The sequence below is a fragment of the Ochotona curzoniae genome, unplaced genomic scaffold (genome assembly GCF_017591425.1).
Source record: "Ochotona curzoniae isolate NIBS_2020 unplaced genomic scaffold, NIBS_Ocur_1.0 scaffold_2453, whole genome shotgun sequence".
Taxonomy (NCBI): Eukaryota; Metazoa; Chordata; class Mammalia; order Lagomorpha; family Ochotonidae; genus Ochotona; species Ochotona curzoniae.
Window position 1 is genome coordinate 1432692 of NW_024467094.1, and position 16665 is coordinate 1449356.

At 47.0% G+C, this 16665-nt stretch overlaps 1 protein-coding gene across 4 annotated transcripts in view; it reads right to left on the minus strand.

Annotated features, from left to right (window-relative positions):
* Positions 1-569: 569 nt before the first annotated feature.
* NCOR1 (nuclear receptor corepressor 1) overlaps positions 570-16665 on the minus strand; it is a 116660-nt gene continuing 100564 nt past the window's right edge. Inside the window, exons 36-46 of one of the 4 annotated variants that reach the window (XM_041001593.1) lie at positions 16137-16627; positions 13726-13854; positions 13142-13299; positions 12477-12700; positions 11962-11964; positions 10319-10459; positions 8304-8446; positions 4715-4768; positions 3819-4040; positions 2578-2754; positions 570-1898 (exon numbers count right to left, since the gene is read on the minus strand). In XM_041001593.1, the coding sequence (XP_040857527.1) occupies positions 1711-1898; positions 2578-2754; positions 3819-4040; positions 4715-4768; positions 8304-8446; positions 10319-10459; positions 11962-11964; positions 12477-12700; positions 13142-13299; positions 13726-13854; positions 16137-16627 (1930 nt within the window). In that variant the 3' untranslated portion in view covers positions 570-1710. The remainder of the gene's footprint in view (positions 1899-2577; positions 2755-3818; positions 4041-4714; positions 4769-8303; positions 8447-10318; positions 10460-11961; positions 11965-12476; positions 12701-13141; positions 13300-13725; positions 13855-16136; positions 16628-16665) is intronic. The other 3 variants (XM_041001592.1, XM_041001594.1, XM_041001591.1) reach the window with 3 other exon arrangements.

The following is a 16665-nucleotide window of genomic DNA, read 5'->3' on the forward strand; positions in this document are numbered from 1 at the left end:
ATCTGTCTGTTCTGGAAACCATCCTGACTGGAGAGCACAGTACCCTCGGGTCACAGTTAAACATAGTCATAATTCTAAAATAACTACCAGTACCTGGGGGGAAAAAAGACCTTCCAGCTGAAAGCTGTTGAGAGGAATTTTTACTTTTTTGTTCTTACAGAAACTGCATGTGTATAAATAGTATTATAAAGATGCCAGCCTTTCAGATAAAGGAACTCTGACCGTGACGCCTGATCTGAAGCATTCTCACGGGGCTGGAGGCTTTCTCTCCAGGTAGACATGGGCTTGTGGCGGATCCTTGTCACTTAACTTTGAGCAAAGTATTAGAAACCTCAGTCTTGAGCTTTCATTGAAAAGGCCAGGTCTTTATAAAGTGCTAACTTGAGTCATCCTCAAACACCTGTAATCTCTGCCCTGTCCAGTCATCAGTGGCATTTCCCCAGAACATCAGCAGGTATATGCTGTGGAAGGATGCTCATGTGTTATGATCAAATTACATGTTTAACCCAAAAATCTAGGAATTCAGTGAGTTCTTACTGAGGCATAAAACTGACCCTGTAGTGCCATACTTAGATTGTAATTCATTCTTTTAAGTTATTTGCACCTTAAGATTTTATGAAATGAGAACATTCAACAATACTGTGGCCCTAAGGAAGCAAAATTAGAACAAGCTCTGGCAGGCACAGAGATGCAAAGAAAGGACCAGGTTCTTTGTGAGAATTCTTCAGGATCCAGCATGAAAGATGGACACACTCTATCGATCATGAATACCAAACTAAAAGCATGTAGGTTTCTCCTTTGGAACCTGAGACCCCAAGAGCCTTGAGTCACAGATGATGTGCTGTAGCTATGGACAAGCCGGTCAGATTTATTTCAAAACAGAAGCCTTGTTGGGCTGCATCAAATGCAGGAGAAAAGGAATACCTTAGGGGCATGGTTAAGTTACCAGTGTGCATAACAGTGAGGTATGCCTCAAATAAGCCTTTAAAACTTTAAAAACTCAACTATAACATACCCATGCAGTCATTTTTTTTCAGTGCTACTAATGAAGGAAAAATTAAAGCTTGCACTGGAAATTTACATTACGGCAGAAGTCCATTGTTCCTACCTTTGACCCTAATGCACAGACTAGGACAGGGTCTGTTAAAAACCTAAACATTTCCACAAGATTTGAAACATCACTGGGAAGCTGAATTTAAAGAAAACAAAATCAGATCAAGTACAATGCCCGTGACAGCCGACATTATGATCTGGGCTGTGTGAGGTTTTTTTTTTTTTAGAAGGCTAGGGTTAAAAAGATAGACAAAAAAATTTTTCAAAAATTACCCCCCCGAGTTGATGCGCTGCTTTGAACATAAGTACACCAGATCTACAGCAAGGGGCTACACTGCAAAAAGGTCCTCTATTTACAATAAGAGTGATTTAAAGACATTATGGTTTTCTTTACAAACAGGAATTGTCCACTTTTTAAAAACTCTACAATTCACCCCTCTACAATTATAATCCACTCAACTGACCATATCAAAGGCGGTTTTTGTTTTCTCCTATTGACTCTCCAAACAAATTTTTATCATTTCTCCATCATCCGTGGCCCTGGCTCTCCTGAAAAGTCTCTGGGCACAAATCATAGGAGGGCAGGTTCCGACCTGCACTTACTAACACGAACCCGGAGCCGGGCTCCTCCCTTCCCCCGTCCAGCCTCACGTCCGCTCACTCGTCGCTGTCCGACAGCGTCTCGTACTGCGCCGAGAGCAGCGGGGCGGGCTCTCGCTCCCAGATCCTGTTCTGTTGGTGAGGAGCTGCCTGGCTCACGGCCGAGGGGGCGCATGCGATCGGAGTGGGTGGGGTGCTGCTTAGCATCCGCAGCGTCAGAGGGTTATACGGGAACTGCGTCGAACCTGACAAAAGAGAAAGTGGGAGCTTACTTGCCGTTTCACCCAGTCTGACTCTGGTTGGAGGACAGGACCTGTAGTCACGTGACACTACAAAAGCAAATCGGATAGCAATGGAGAAGCCCAGGTCTCCGCCCTCTAGCCACGACGCAGCCCGTGTGTGACGGGGGCAACGGCGCCCACAGTGTCCGCTGCACTGTAACCCAGCCAGCAGCTGCACGGTCAGCATAAGCCTGTGCCACGTGTTTCTATGAAAAACCCAAGTGAAGAATGAAGTGTTAATTGAACTAAAATCGGTTACACCAGGAACTCTTCAAGGCTCCCTGAGAATCTTCTCCGAGTATCTATGTGGAAGGCGCGGTGACCTCAGTAGTGGCACCCGAGTACAGTTCAAGAACTGAAACCACAGACTTGCAAATGGCAACGTTGGCTACCAACCAGCCAACATAGGAGAGTGGGTGCCAGCTCTTTGTAGATCTTTGCTGATGCTAATGGTACTTCTAAGGTTATGTGCATTCAAATTCCATTCTCAGAGGTAGAATCCTTTAATTTTAAAGTCATGGAAGTATAGTTTTTCAAACCATAAATGTTTCTGATTTTCAAAGCAGTAGTAAACATGGCATTACTATAAACCGCTCCGGGCCTCAGGCACCTGTGCTGTGCGGGGCGGGATGGGGCGGCTCACCTGTTGAAGAGGGCCTGTCCTCCCAGGCCCAGCCCGGCGTCTGCCTGTGGTAATCCCCTTCCGAGTGGACCGAGGACACGGACGAGGGCCGCTCGCCCCCCAGGTAGGCTTGCCCAGGGATGGGAGATTTAGATTTCCTGCTGTTTGACTTGCTGATCAGCTTTGGTTTGCAGACGCCTGTTCAAGTGACAGGATTAATTATTGACATACAGTATTTGGTCTCTATATACTACATGAATAAAAATAATAGTAGCATGAAGAAGCTAGATTTTAGTAGCTAGTAAGATAAATACTATTTAAAAGAAAGAATTTTACCTACAGTGACTAGAATAAAAGATATGTCCTTATGTCATAAACATAAAATATGTGGTAACTGAAGAAACGCAATTTTCTAAACAGTGGTGAAGAATTAAAGCAGGTTCACCGACAGAAACCTTAGACCTTCACTACCCGGAGCCCCGCGGCCCCAGCACAGAGGGCAGCCAACAGGTGTTCCCACACGGTACATCGAGGGAAAGGCTGGGTCAGAACTCCCGGGGTGCACAGGCCCCTGGGGTCTCTCACAGCAGCGGGACAGCTCAGACCTCAACGCATCAGCAGGGGTGAGCGCCCAGGTCACGAGCCGAGCTGTAACCTCCCTGGCCTTGGAACTCTAAGTGCGTATTTCCAACAAACATGAGCCGGAGGGCAGGGGCGGAAAGGACAGGACGATGCTCGCTTACAGAACAGGAAATCCTGATGTCATCTTCCAGGGAGAGCTAACCTGCATTTCTTCCTGGAGCACGGAGGGCCCTTTGCTTGAGGAAAGCGAGCCGAGAGATGCAGACCTTCGGATTCTATTTTAAGTATAAGAGATGCTGATTCTCAAAGATTAAGAAACTTGTTGCTCATAAACTTATGCTGAAAGCTAGCATCATGGTGATTTTTGGTAACACCGTGCAGAATGATCTGATGCCTGTCTTTGTCTGCAGGGGTGCTGCTCCGTGCTACAGGAGCGGCTGCTGCCCGGAGGTCGGCGCCGGAAGGACTGGGCTGTCCTGTGGCCTTTTCTGTGGTGTCAGCCAGTCCTTTTATACTGAAACTGTCATTTTTACCACAACAGTAAGTCACTTTTACTGAAAACCAGAAATATGAAGTCGTAATTGCAGCGGGTGTGTGGGCAAGGCCTAGAATCAATCAAGAGGAGACACTGCCTGTTGTCAGGACGTGGGCTGAGCTGGCTTCTTCCAGAGGGGCAACACTACCTGAGTGAGGTGACGGGTCCCCTTCCTCTCGCCGGGCCTCACTGCTGGTCACAACTGACGTGGCGGCGCCAGGCACTACCCCCACGGCCTGGGACATGACCACCCCGTGATCCTCCACTTTGTCATCGAAGCTTCCCATGAGAGCCTTCCTGATGATGTCTTCCAGACCGAGGTTACTGGCAGGGTCAGCGTAGGAATGCCCGCGGGAGCTGACGGAGCCTGCAGGAGGGCACCGGCATCATTTCTGCCCGGCTCGGAGGCAGACCCAAGATGGAGAAGTGACAGGCCACACAGCCCCCCAAGCCCAGAGTCCACACAGGTCCCTTCCACGCACAAAGGACAGTGTTGGGAAATGTGTTTCCCAAGTCATTCAGCTACCCACACTCTTGCTAAAGTCACTCAGTTAACTGGTTCAGATTTTTTTAAGATTTTTTTTAAAACTGAAAGGCAAAAGAGTGAGCAATATTCCATCTGCTGGTTCACTCCTCAAATGGCTGAAAAGGTCAGGGTTGGGCCAGGTGGAAGCCAAAAGCCTGGACTTTCACTGCAGCTGGAAGGGTCCAAATTCTTCCACCGCTTTTGGTTGTCCCCGCCCCACCCCCAGGTGCATTAGCAGGGAGCAGCCGGGACCTGAACCCGTGCTCCAACAGCGGATAGCTACTATAGAAGTAGCAGCTTAGCCCGCAATGCCACAACACCAATGCCTGGTTCAATAGTTTCTGATTCTCTCTTCGGTTAAGTACTTGTTGAATCTTAGTTCCCTTTTTCACGATCTCTTCTCGGACTAAACTATTACTTTACATGTAGGAGCAGTCCTGCTGGTCTCAATAAACAGTTACTGAATGGACTGTTACTTTCCCACTATAGCATTGATGATATATTTTCATTCTTACCTGATGTTGTAACTGCTGGCAGATTAAAGATCTCTGTTCCTGGCTGAGCTGCTGCTATATTGAAACAAATATTGAAGTTAATTTGAGATGTGATAATCCAGTACATCAAAGGTTTTAAAAATCCGACAATAAAATTGACCTCTAATTGCCAATGAGCTCAGCTTATTTTACCAATTAAATTGAGGATAACTACTTTTTTTAAAGGAAATAAAAAATCAAATTAAGGCAAGATAATCAAAACAGCAGCACTGCAACCCCAGAAGGGAAGCTGCACTGCTACAGAGAATCGGGGAAAAGCCATTCTCCGAGCAGGAATCCAGGCTCCACAGCCAAGAAAGAACCTTGGACTTGAAAAGGGCCATCAGGTCTGCGGCAGTCTGGTACACATTCCAGAAGCCGCCTCAATGCGCTGCTGCCCTGGCCAGCTGGGGCCGTAACCAAGGACCGCCTCTGTGCCACGCGGCGTCTCGTTCCTCGCTTGCGCAGCGCGAAATGACAGCAGAACCAGCAACCAGAAAGCACTGTGCCAGAAGGGAAAGCAATTTGGAAACATAAATGCTTTCCATGATTTCTTTCAATTAGATGCTGAGAATTTTAAAGGAAAGTGCAGGAATTGAATGGTGGCTACACAAATGACACCTCAAAGAATGGGACATGCACAAGCAGAGGCTCTGGTGTGTGGGCGATGACCATCTGCAAAGACAGTGTGTGTGCCAGGGGGACTCTCCATCGGGGAGCCTTAACCCCCGACTGGAAAGCTCTTCTGCGCCCGAGGCCATCTGGGTATTGATGAGACTCACAGGCCAGTGTGTTCCATGCAGGACTTAGCCCGCCAGAAAAGCAGTCCTGCCTGCAGTTCCTGGCCAGGCCAGCCAAGTGATCTTGGAAGCCCTACGTAGGCTGTGGGCCGGACGTCCCCCACCCAGCCAGGAGGAAGAGAATCTTCTCCATAAAGTTGTATAGAGGATGTCGGGGAACACAGTAAATAAAACGGCCTCATCGCTGCCTACAGAGCCTGGGGCCGGAACACAGAAGAGCCTGTGAGTTCAGTTTCCTGCTTGCCCGTGAACAGGTGCAGTCTGAGCGCACACTAAGGAGACCCCGGTGGAGAAAGGTCAGATCCACATAGATTTGGGAGTCCTGGCATAAAAGTGATCGCAGAGGGAGTGAGGCGGCAGCAACCTCGGGCCGCTCAGAGTGACGCTGGGCTTTTAAGAAGATAGAGATGGCCAGAGGAGCAGAGAGGTGCGTGGGAACCCAGAAAAGAGCATTTTGGGGAAAAGGTCAGAAGTGTGGAAGAGACCAAATAGCATCTTAAAGCACTGTGGTTTTTGCAGAAGCCCCTCAGTGGTGGCCCCAGGGGAGCACAGAGGGAAAGCAGAGCTGCTGGTGGCTTTATTTTCTGAGTTCTGCTGCATACTGAATGTCCGGAGGCAGGGGTGGGACCCAGGAGCCTGTCGGTTTTGTAATATCAACTTCCTGCCAAAAACAGCAACAATTCCAGGCACCGAAGCCCTTGTACTGGTGCTTGCTTCAGATGCTCACTGCACTTCTGCTTGGCTAGCGGATTGCTGCAGAGCAGGCAACAGCTATTACACTACACACCCAACACGGCACTCCACCGAGTGTTGAACTGAAGAAAGCGAGCTACTGCCTACAGACGACGTAAAACGTACTGAGAGTAGACACTGCAGATTGCAACACATACACAGTCCAAGTGTTTCAACAAAGACCAGAGAGGGGCAGGGCAGGCCAGACCAAGGCGTGGCCACCTAAGACCAGTATGTTTCCATGCTGCGGCAGACTCATCTCCGGGTTGTAAGAGAATGTGAGAATGACAGCACCCTTTTTACTCCTGATTTGAACAGCTGTAAATAATAGATGAAATGGTTGTGGGTTGGGGCGAGAAAACCAATGATAATTTTGTAAAGGACTTCTGCAGATCTGACAGCAATTCTGGTTGGCAGTCTAAAGTATTTATCTTCCAGATCTGCTGTCACATGAAAAAGGGATTTGGCAGTTAAGAGCCGGGCCGACTGACCCTGGGCTCGTCCTTTCCTGAATGAGTTCACAAGCAGCACTCCCACCCGGCAGTCCCTAGTTCCCAGCCCACCATCTGACAAACAGCAGTAGATGGTAAGCAGATTAGAGAACTAGCAGATGGCAGTGTCCCCAGTCTTCATTACTGGAGACAATGCAGGTCAGGACAAAAGGGGGTGGGGGGGACAGTAAGGTGGGCCTGTGATGAATGCAGGCACATCAGCCTAAGGAAGGGTTCTGCTCTAGAGCTTTCTGCCAGTTTGGCAAGTTCAGAACTATTAGAAGCCAATGAAACATGGACTCTGAAGTCAGAAGTCGCAGGCTTGGACAGTCGCCCCTTTATGGACGAGCTCTATAACCTGGGCCAACTATTACACCCTCGTCTCAGTTCCTCATCGACAAAGCAGATGTAATAGTAATACGTAGTATAGTCGGCAGGGTGAATTTAGAACACTGTCTAGGCACACAGTGTTAACCTTTTACATTTTAATTTATTTTGAGGGGCAGACATAGAGCTAGAGTGAGGCAGGTGGAAAGGAAGGGGGGGCGCTGTCTCCCAAGCACTGGGTTCACTCCCAGATGCCTACAGTAGCCAGGACTGGAAGCTAGGGACTCAAACAAGGTCTCCCTTGTGGGGAGCAGAGATGCAGTGTGCTGCTTCAGAGGGTGTGTACTAGCAAGCAGCTACTCTAAGTGGAAGCAGGGCCCTATAGTGTGGGATATCCTGATGTTAGAATTTTAGGTGGGGAGTTTATCAGAGGCTGCAGAGGCTGCATGTGTATATGACTACTGAATGGCTGAGTTTGTATCTGGGCAGATACTGGCAGGGTACAAAAGTCGTTGGAAGGAAGTGCAGCCTGTCCTACCCTTGGGAGATGGCCATCACAGAAGCAGAGCAAGGAGGAAGTGTTATAGATTAAGAGCAATTCTTGACCCGTAAGTGTGTGTTCATGCCATGGGCACAGAATCATCATTGTCCCAACAAAAAACAACCACCACAAATCGTAGGCTGCATTAATAATGATAAATTCAAGGTAGGCCATTATCACAGTATTCTGTACCACGCAGCCTACTGAAAACCCAAACTGTATGTTTTCTTGTAGGGAACGATTCAGACAGGAGGGTGCACTCACAATGAGAACATGGGAAAGAACTGGTGAAACAGACATTTACAAAGGTTAAGACCAAGAAAGGATGAATATTCAAATATCTAAAAAGATGTAATATGGCGATGGCCCAGGGTTTAACTACAACAACAACAAAAAAAAGCAAAACAAATGGAGGATTGATCCAGCCCCACCTGAAAGGGTAGGACTCCTAAACACAGCATTTGTTCAAGGAGAAAATGGTCACCTTCAAAAAAACAAGTTCCTAAATTCCTACGCCCTAATTCGGAACAATTCATCAACTAGCAGATGTTGGACAAGGAATTTTAGGGTCGAATGTATTAGAAGGAGGCCCTATACAAGCCTTCAAGCTCAAGGATTACAAGACAAGCATAATATTAACGCATGTTTTATTTGGGGTTCATGAAAGAAATCCCACTTACCCATGTCAGAGTCACCTCCACCAGAGGAGTTCAACTTACGAAAAATCTCCTGCTTCTTTGACTTAACCATGGGGGACGTGTTTTCAAGCTTGGTGAAGAATGAAGGCAAGTAGCTAATGCTCCCTGGTGAGCGGGAATCATTCCTATTAGAAAACAGGAAAGTCAGTTACAACCATCGGCTCCTAACCCTGAGGACATTCTTACTGCTGACCGTGCCAGTTCTGGAGTGCTCGGAGAACAGAAGCTGCTACGTGCCGCGTCACATCCTCACAGCTCTATGTGAGGACACAGTCAGCTCCAGGTGTCAAAGGTGAGATCTTGAATTCTGATGAAAGGAGAACTTGAGCTTATCTGATTTATTTTTTTAATTTGAGAGAACAGAGGGATAGAGTCACACACAGCTCCCATCTGAGGAGAGCAGATTCACTCCACGAAAATCTTCAATGGCCAGGAACTCAACGGGAGCTACAAGTCAGCTCAGGTTCCCCCTCGTGCCATCCCAGGCTGGAATGCAACAATTCTTAAGGATTACAAGGTGAGCAGCCATGGGCAGAGTCAAATGTCACGATGCTCTGCAATTAACAAACATGGACTCACGTCATCATGCAAATCGGGACCCATTCTACTGACAGAAATACTCACCTTTAAGTGCACTGAAACTATAGTAACACACTTGCCTATAAAATAGCAGGAGCTCATATCTAAGTGACAGTTGGACTTGAACAGAATAGCGTCTGTGAATAAAGCAAGCTGCCTGTCAGTCACTTCAAGTCAACTAACAGTATGAGCGTAAAGGATCTCACATTTCATCGGCAGCTTTCTTTACTAACATACTTCTAAAAACAAGTCTCATTAACAGCTCATGGATCCCGGCAGAGAGCAAGAGCATGGGCAGAGAAAGCTGTTGGTAACCAAATCTGGTCATGTGGATTCATAATTCAAGCACAGAGCCTATGCCAAGAAAGACAAGGCAGTAGAAAGATGAGACATGGTCTTTGTTCTCAAAAAACTTACACTCAGGCAAAACATGTGAATGTATCATTTAATATAAAAGCATTTGCTCTCAAGAGACAGATCTACTTACCTATTTGGCTGTCTAAGAATACATACAGTAAATACAAACAAGTAAGATATTCTAAGAAATGTACTAGCAATTGGAGTTGGATCGTGGTTTACAGCTGGACTCTCCCTTACAAGGATGACCCACAGATTGACCTAAGAGGGCAGCAAAGGGAGGGTTCACAGCTTCAGCATGGACAGAGCAAGGCAGAATGGGTTATGGCACATCCAGCTAAGCAGCTACTTCCCGTGCCAGCATCCCACACAAGTGATGGTTCACGTTCCAGGATTCCACTTCTGATACAGCCTGCTGCTAATGTGCCTGGAAAAGCAATGGAAGGTGGACTAGAAACTTGGGGGCTGCCATTCATGTGGGAGACCTGGATGGAGCTCCCTAGTTCGGCTTGGCCTAGTCCCGGCCACTGCAGCCATTTGAGGAGTGAACCAACCACTGGATGGTAGATGGGTCTCTGTGACTCTGCCTTTTAAACAAAAACAAATCTGCATGTGAGAATGAAATGGAATTGAACGAGTACAGTAAGCTGATTATGAAAGAACAAAATGCTTTGATTCTGTGAGTCTTAGAGAAAATAATTCTGGTGGAAGGATGGTGACTGAATGGAAAGAGGCTAGAGCAAAAACATGTCATCCAAATGGGGGTCCAGATGCAGTAATTCATAGGGTGGGACCAGGGTGAGAAACTGAGGCAGGAAAGCACGGTGCTTGGTGTCTGGTAAGCGCTCACCTGGTGGGTGAAATCGTGAGTGACACAACTACCAGCAAAAAGGTTTCCAAAGACTGAGGAAGACTGAGTTTCAAGAATAATTACCACACTTTCTCTAATGTATTAAAATAGAACATTTACACTAGAGAAAGAGATCCTCCTAGAACCCCATCCTGACACACAAACCAAATCAGAGAAGGGCACTGGTTCCCAGCCCTCACACCCGCCTCACCTCTGCTCCGCAGGCTCTGCTCCCCTCTGCGCCAAGAGCAGCATGCTGTCCTGTTTGTCATGCACAACCGGAACCTGGGGTGGGGAGATGGGCTCGTAGGGCTCTGAAGACACGTGACTCCTCTCTGGCGATTTTCCAGGCCTGCCATTGCGACATGGAGGACATCAGATTGTGCTTCGATGATTCACAGGCTTAACCCAAACAGAAACTGGTTAGCTCATGAGTCAGTCGCTTCAGTAGTCACCATGTACCCAGTGACTGGAGGTGGCCACAGTGGGAGCTCATGCGGAGGCTGCATCCTGCCATGTTAAGTCCAAGCGCAGTGCTTGGTGTGAGCCGTGACCTGCTAGTTGGCCCTCAATAAGGGAAAGACCTGTGTGCTAACTGAAGACAGGCTCCAGCCGTACCACTCTGCGGGTCTGTGCAATGTCATTGTTCCTCTGGATTGCACACTGCCAGGGATAATGTGAGATGAACATCTAAAACCATTTTTTTTAGCTTAGCAATTTTGCATATTGGGAGCCACCTTTAACTTTCAATATTAAATATGTTCCTGTTGATACTACTTAAGTTCCACTGCACTCAAATGCTATTACTTCCTTTCTTGGTCAACCTACTGCATTCTTACAGTTGCTCATTTGATGTTTGCCTCTGAAATTCAAATAATCATATAATTTCCTGCTTTATCAAATTTGAAAGTTACCATCTTTCTCTCCATGAAAAAGACCTTGATCTGCCTTCTCCACATGGTTGCCCATTTTACTCTATTTTAACATCACACAGCACACGTCAAGCTCTAACGTATTTTTTTAAACGAAGCAGTTTAGCAACCCACGCTGCTACTTCTACCAATTCTTGCCCACTCCCACCCGACCCATTATTTTTGTGACTCAGGATGTATGTCATCATCGTCTAGAACTGCTTTGCTTATAGGTTGAAAGTCAATGGTATTTTATAACACTGTGGATGATGCGAAGATTCTGAACTATAAAACAGGATGATTTTACGAAGTCCAATAAGAGAATTTTAACCAGATGCTTAAGTGTAGTGATGCAGAAATCAGTAGTAAAGACAAACAGATGCCGTCAGTGGCTCAGAATCTGCTGCCGGTTACCTTACGTTAGGGATGGGCCAGGACTTTCCTGTAAATAAGCTTCTCAGTTTTCTTCATGATTGCATTTTGTTTTTCTTTTTTTGGGGGATGAACCAGAAGATAGAAGATTAATTGAACTCTTTGTGTTTAACTAACTGTACATCTCAAATAAATAAATTAGTGGGTATTTTGAAAAAATTATCCAGCTTCTTGAAATGAATGTCAAAATTCTGTTTCAAGATAATCCAATTGGTGGAAGAACATAAGGGGAAAAAATGAACTGGAACTGCCCGTCGGTTTGTGCGTGTGCGTGTGTGTGTTTGTGCCACTCACTTGTGACTACCAGAGCCAGGCAGACGGCGACGTGCTGTCCTGGGCCCTCTCCTTGTGCCGGTTTACAATGTTTACAACAGAGACCATGCAGCTGCTTGCAGCGAGGGCTGGAAGGCTGGAACCTTTCACTAGACGTGTCTTTCTCGTGCTGTGAGCTACAGCTCCCATTCCTCGGGCTCATCGATGTGTGTGTCCCCAGGCATGTGCCGACTCTGACCTGCTGCTGCCCAGGCTCATTGTCCCATTCTCAGGAGCTCCTGCTGTGTTCCATGACTGTGCCTTAACATACACTACTGCTTAACCTGCCACCCTGAACCAAAAACCTTCTCTCTCCCCTCCCCTTTTAACCCAAACATCAGCTAGGATACACTGGTGACCAGCATTTTTGCCAAGTAAGGCACCTCCTTCCTCCCATCCTGTTGCCATTGGTTGTACTTTGCTTTCCTTAATGTCATTTTCCTAAATAATTATTGTTATAAACCCAATAGAGGGGATCCCTAAACTGTCCTTTATAACTGGCAACAAAAATCAACTTGGGTGTCAGTAAAAAGACAAGAACACCACTGCTCAGAGGGCAGGCACCTCAAGCACCACACACTGAAGAAAGCTCACCTGCACCTCCCAGGGAACAAAGGCCAGTGAACGCAAGGTGGTACGGGACAGGGATCCCTGCCTAGGCATACTCAAACTGTCTGGTGAAAATCTGCAAGTGATTTGCAGTAAAGACCGTACCTGCCCCGAGATTTGTCCACGAGATTTTCTGGAGAGACTCTAGGACCTGGTCTCTGATGGTGGACAGGCTGCGGCTGGGACTCTGGGCTGTAACGGCTTGATGATTTTGTCCGCACAGGTGTGGACACCAAAGCAGATGGCGAGTTTTGGAATGTAGAAGTGGGAGGCTGTGGGGGAGTCTGCGAGGGAACTTGATTTCTAGCAAAATCCTGTGTGATAATTTGCTGTGACACAGAAAAGAAAAGGCCGTGATTAAGCTCCTTAAGTACCTGCATAGAAAGGTGCACTGGAGGCCAGCATCTGGCCTGGTATTGACAAGTTCCCATCTCAGTACACTGGGGTGCCCAGGTTCCCATCCCACACCTGATGCCAGCTTCCTGCTTACACACAGCCAGTTGCAGTTGGTGGCAACTCAAGGAAATGGGTTTGTGCAATTGATGAATTCCCGGCTCCCAACTGGCTGCTGACCCAGTCCCCAGCAATTTCAGGTACTTGGGCACTGAACCCAGTAGTTAGATAAATAAATAAAAAGTAAGTAAATAATGTGGACTTTTAAAATAAAAGTACAAATCTACACATATCTTCTTTATAGTTTTTTCTTTCTAAATGGAATCTGCTTTCTGCATGATCAGAAAAGGAAATTTTGAAAATGATGCAAAGCTTACACAGATGTGATCAGCAAGCGTGATGAGCCGGTGGGTCCTGGGCACTTGGCCCACTGCCTCTGCCTGGGAGGAAGGGGGCAGCTGCTGCTGCGGAGAGGGCGACTCCTGCTGGGCTCGGTAGTGATGCAGCGGTCCTTCGTACGGTCTGCCCGGATCGTCTAACAGAGACACACAGACGTCTTACTCCAGGGACGCTGTGGTCTGTCACTCATTATCAAAGATTAAACAGTTCAAAAAAACACACAAAATGTGATACATTTCTCAAAGTTCAAAATTAATACATCTTAATTTGGGGGGGGATGTCTTCACTGATAAGAATCTGAGACAAGCAAAATAAAATGTGAATACAGAAATGAGCAACAGGAATCAATACCATCTATTTTCCATCTTGTTAAAATATAAGCAAAAGTGTGATCGATGATAGCTTAAAAGCTAACTTTGGTAGTTGTAGTTTTAAATGTGTCTAGAATAGATGGATACAAGATTACCCTAAAACAGACCAAGTTATTTCTTCTCATGGTCTAGACAGGTTAGAAACACATAACTAGATGCGAACACACGCGAACGGGGGCTGAGAGACATACTTTCTGCTTGATTTGCTTTAACAGTCTCTGGCTGATAGGCCTGCAGCTGCTCCCGGGGCGGCGCAGGTGAGCCGGCTGGGCTTATCACCTCAATAGCATCATTAGTTGTGTCATACCTGTGAGAAGACACTTTAAGAAAAGAATCTTATTTTAAAACTAATCCTATGAAAAGTTTCAAAAGCATAAGTTATTCAAGCTCCATATTTTCGTTTTTTTGTATTTTGCATAAATGCTCAACAGCATTCCAAAGTAATGAAAACTACTAAATTCAGTGGACTGTGACCGCGTGCCTTGGTGCATTTCTGAAACCTTGTGGGTTCTAAGCTCTTTGTGAGAAGCCCAGAAAGGAGCAGGTGTTTAGCCCAGGGATGAAGAGGCTCCCTCCGCATCAGGAATTCAGTTCTCGGCTCCCGCTCCTGACTCCAGCTTTGTGCCAGTGCAGACCCTGGAGGGCAGGGTGGATCACGTGGCATGCCTGGCTCCTGTATCTGGCCCGGAGAAATAAAGGAAAAGATGGGAACACTCGCTCTCAAATAAACACATATGTTGGTAGGCTCCATGAGGAACAATGAGATAAGGCACAGGAGAGAACAGCTTTGTGATGTTCCCCTGGGAGCTGGGAGATACTCATCAGGAGAGACGAATGAGTAAGCAAGGCAACAGTTTGCAATCTGCTAGTTCAGTCCACGAAACCCAGTTCTAGGAGATATCCTGCTCTTAGGAGATGCTACAAAGCTGCTTCATCACCATGGGGATTTAGTTTTGAGTTATATGTAATAATTTTCTCCTGTAATGTTATTGCTGACAGGTATTAAACCACATAGTTCTTCAGCACCATGTTATACTGTGAAAACAACAGCCACAGCATGGAGTGTGTGAAGGGAAGCAAACTCAGACAGGGACTTCCATCCGACCGTGAGTGATGCCACACCAGTGAAGGGCTCATCAGGAGTCCTGCCTCGGCCTCGGCCGTGGATCCAGAAGGCAAATGCATCTTCCTGCTTAGGAATTTTCTGACTTGAGTGAGAAAACTGTCGGAGGCTCCAACGATGTATGCCCGTAGCCAGACCCAGGTACGAGATGGTCTGTGCCTCTCGTGCTCAACAACCCTTCCTCCTGCCACCAGCTCATGGAAAAATGCAGTTAGCAACTCCAGTCGACTGAGGATGGAGACTGTCACTGAGGAACTAATAATGGGAAACATCTGTATCCACTGTGACGCATCACTCTTCATGTGCCAGCACCCCGGGTCTGCTAACAACTTCCAATAATCAAGCTCTCAAAACATGTCCATGTGCTCACGAAGCCCCCTAAGAGGGGCAAGGCCCAGGTGATGCCCTCACCTCCAGGGTGAGCGAGGAAGGCTCTGCAGAGGAAGCTGGAAGCCACACTGGAGGATTACCGCCAGCTTGGGACGCTCATGCAGCCCACTGCTACTGCGACTCGCAAAGAACCTGGCTTTTCTACTTTCAGACCTTCCGAAATGCGAACTCCCGGCTCGAGCTTTGGGGGTGACAAGGGAAGCTGCGTTGCACAGGGGCCACCTGTGTGCTGCTGACTTCCTCCTAGGAGTGCTGCAGGTTTCTTCCCCGGTTTGCTACTTTCTTCATATTGAAAAGTTGTACTGCTTAAACAACAAGCTGCCTCCTCTGGATCTCAGCAACAGCTAAGCAGGTGGAGATCTGAGCAAAAAAGGCCTGGATATGACTTGGGGTGCACAAAAAATCAATTTTTAAAGCCTCCAACCCTTTCAATTTCCATGTAGATGTAACATGATATGTTTAGATCACTTTCACGTTTAGTAGGTGTTTGTTTAAATGCTTGTTCTTTCTGGAATTCCACACAGAATTTCAGCAACAGTGAAAAAGGAATTTTTAACTTTTTTCTTTTCCCACTGTAGTGGAGGTTTGCAGGACCTACCCTATCACAGTGACTAACAGAAGCCGAGCGAACTGTAATTTGTAAGAAAGGTACAATGCTAAGAACCAGTGGCCAAAGTGAGGCGCGTCACTCTGTACAAATCTATATCTCGCGTAAAGGATATAACAAACTTGGCTATTAGCTGAAGTCCTGAACAGCATACTGGCAGTGCTTCCAGACCAAGTACACCCATCAGACGCCTCTGCATGCTGACAGGCTGTCTTCACAGCTGTCTGCTTTCCCAGCTCGGTGCTCTAAAAGGTAGCTTTGTTTTGGAAACACACTGATAAACTTGTACTTAGGACACTGGGGTGTTTAAACGTTCACAGTGAGAGACATGTTTTTGCGCTGCCAACCCACAACATCTTTTCTGTGACACTGACCATCAAACATCAGGAGTTTTAAAAATGCCAGAAGCTTCTGCTTTACCTAGAGGAGAAAGTAATTCTTTACTCAGATATCACATTGTGAAACTAGATTGAGATACATACAGCTACTAGAAGAGTCTGAACTTTGAGAGCCACGTTCCCTCGCATCCTTGTCCGAGGCAATTTGCCGGGTGATGATCACGTCTATGAAGTTAGCTGCAGTAATGGTAGTCTTCCCTCGGGTCCTTAGCTCTTCCTCATATCTGGATTTTGGAGGAGGCCCTTTATCTTTCCCAGCCTCAGAATAAACTACTGAAGAATGAGGCTGGGGCTTGCCACTTGGAAAGGCTGAAGAAGTGTACAGACACTGAACAGATCTCTTCTCCGCCTCCAGGGTTTTCTGCTCTAGCTGCTGCTCACTAACTGCAGCTGACCTGCTTCTCAAATTGTCTTCTAACCTGGCAGCTTCATGCTTACTCTCTTTTGTTTTGGAAACATCCATCTGGGGTGCAGAAGCTGCGGCATCCACAAGAGCAGCCAGGGCGTCCGCAGCAGTGTTGTAGCGGGAGGCTGGCAGGCCTTGGCTTATGGAAGGGCCCCCAGCGGGCAGTGGCCTGTAAATAAAACCAAACCACAGCTCTGTGAAGGGAAG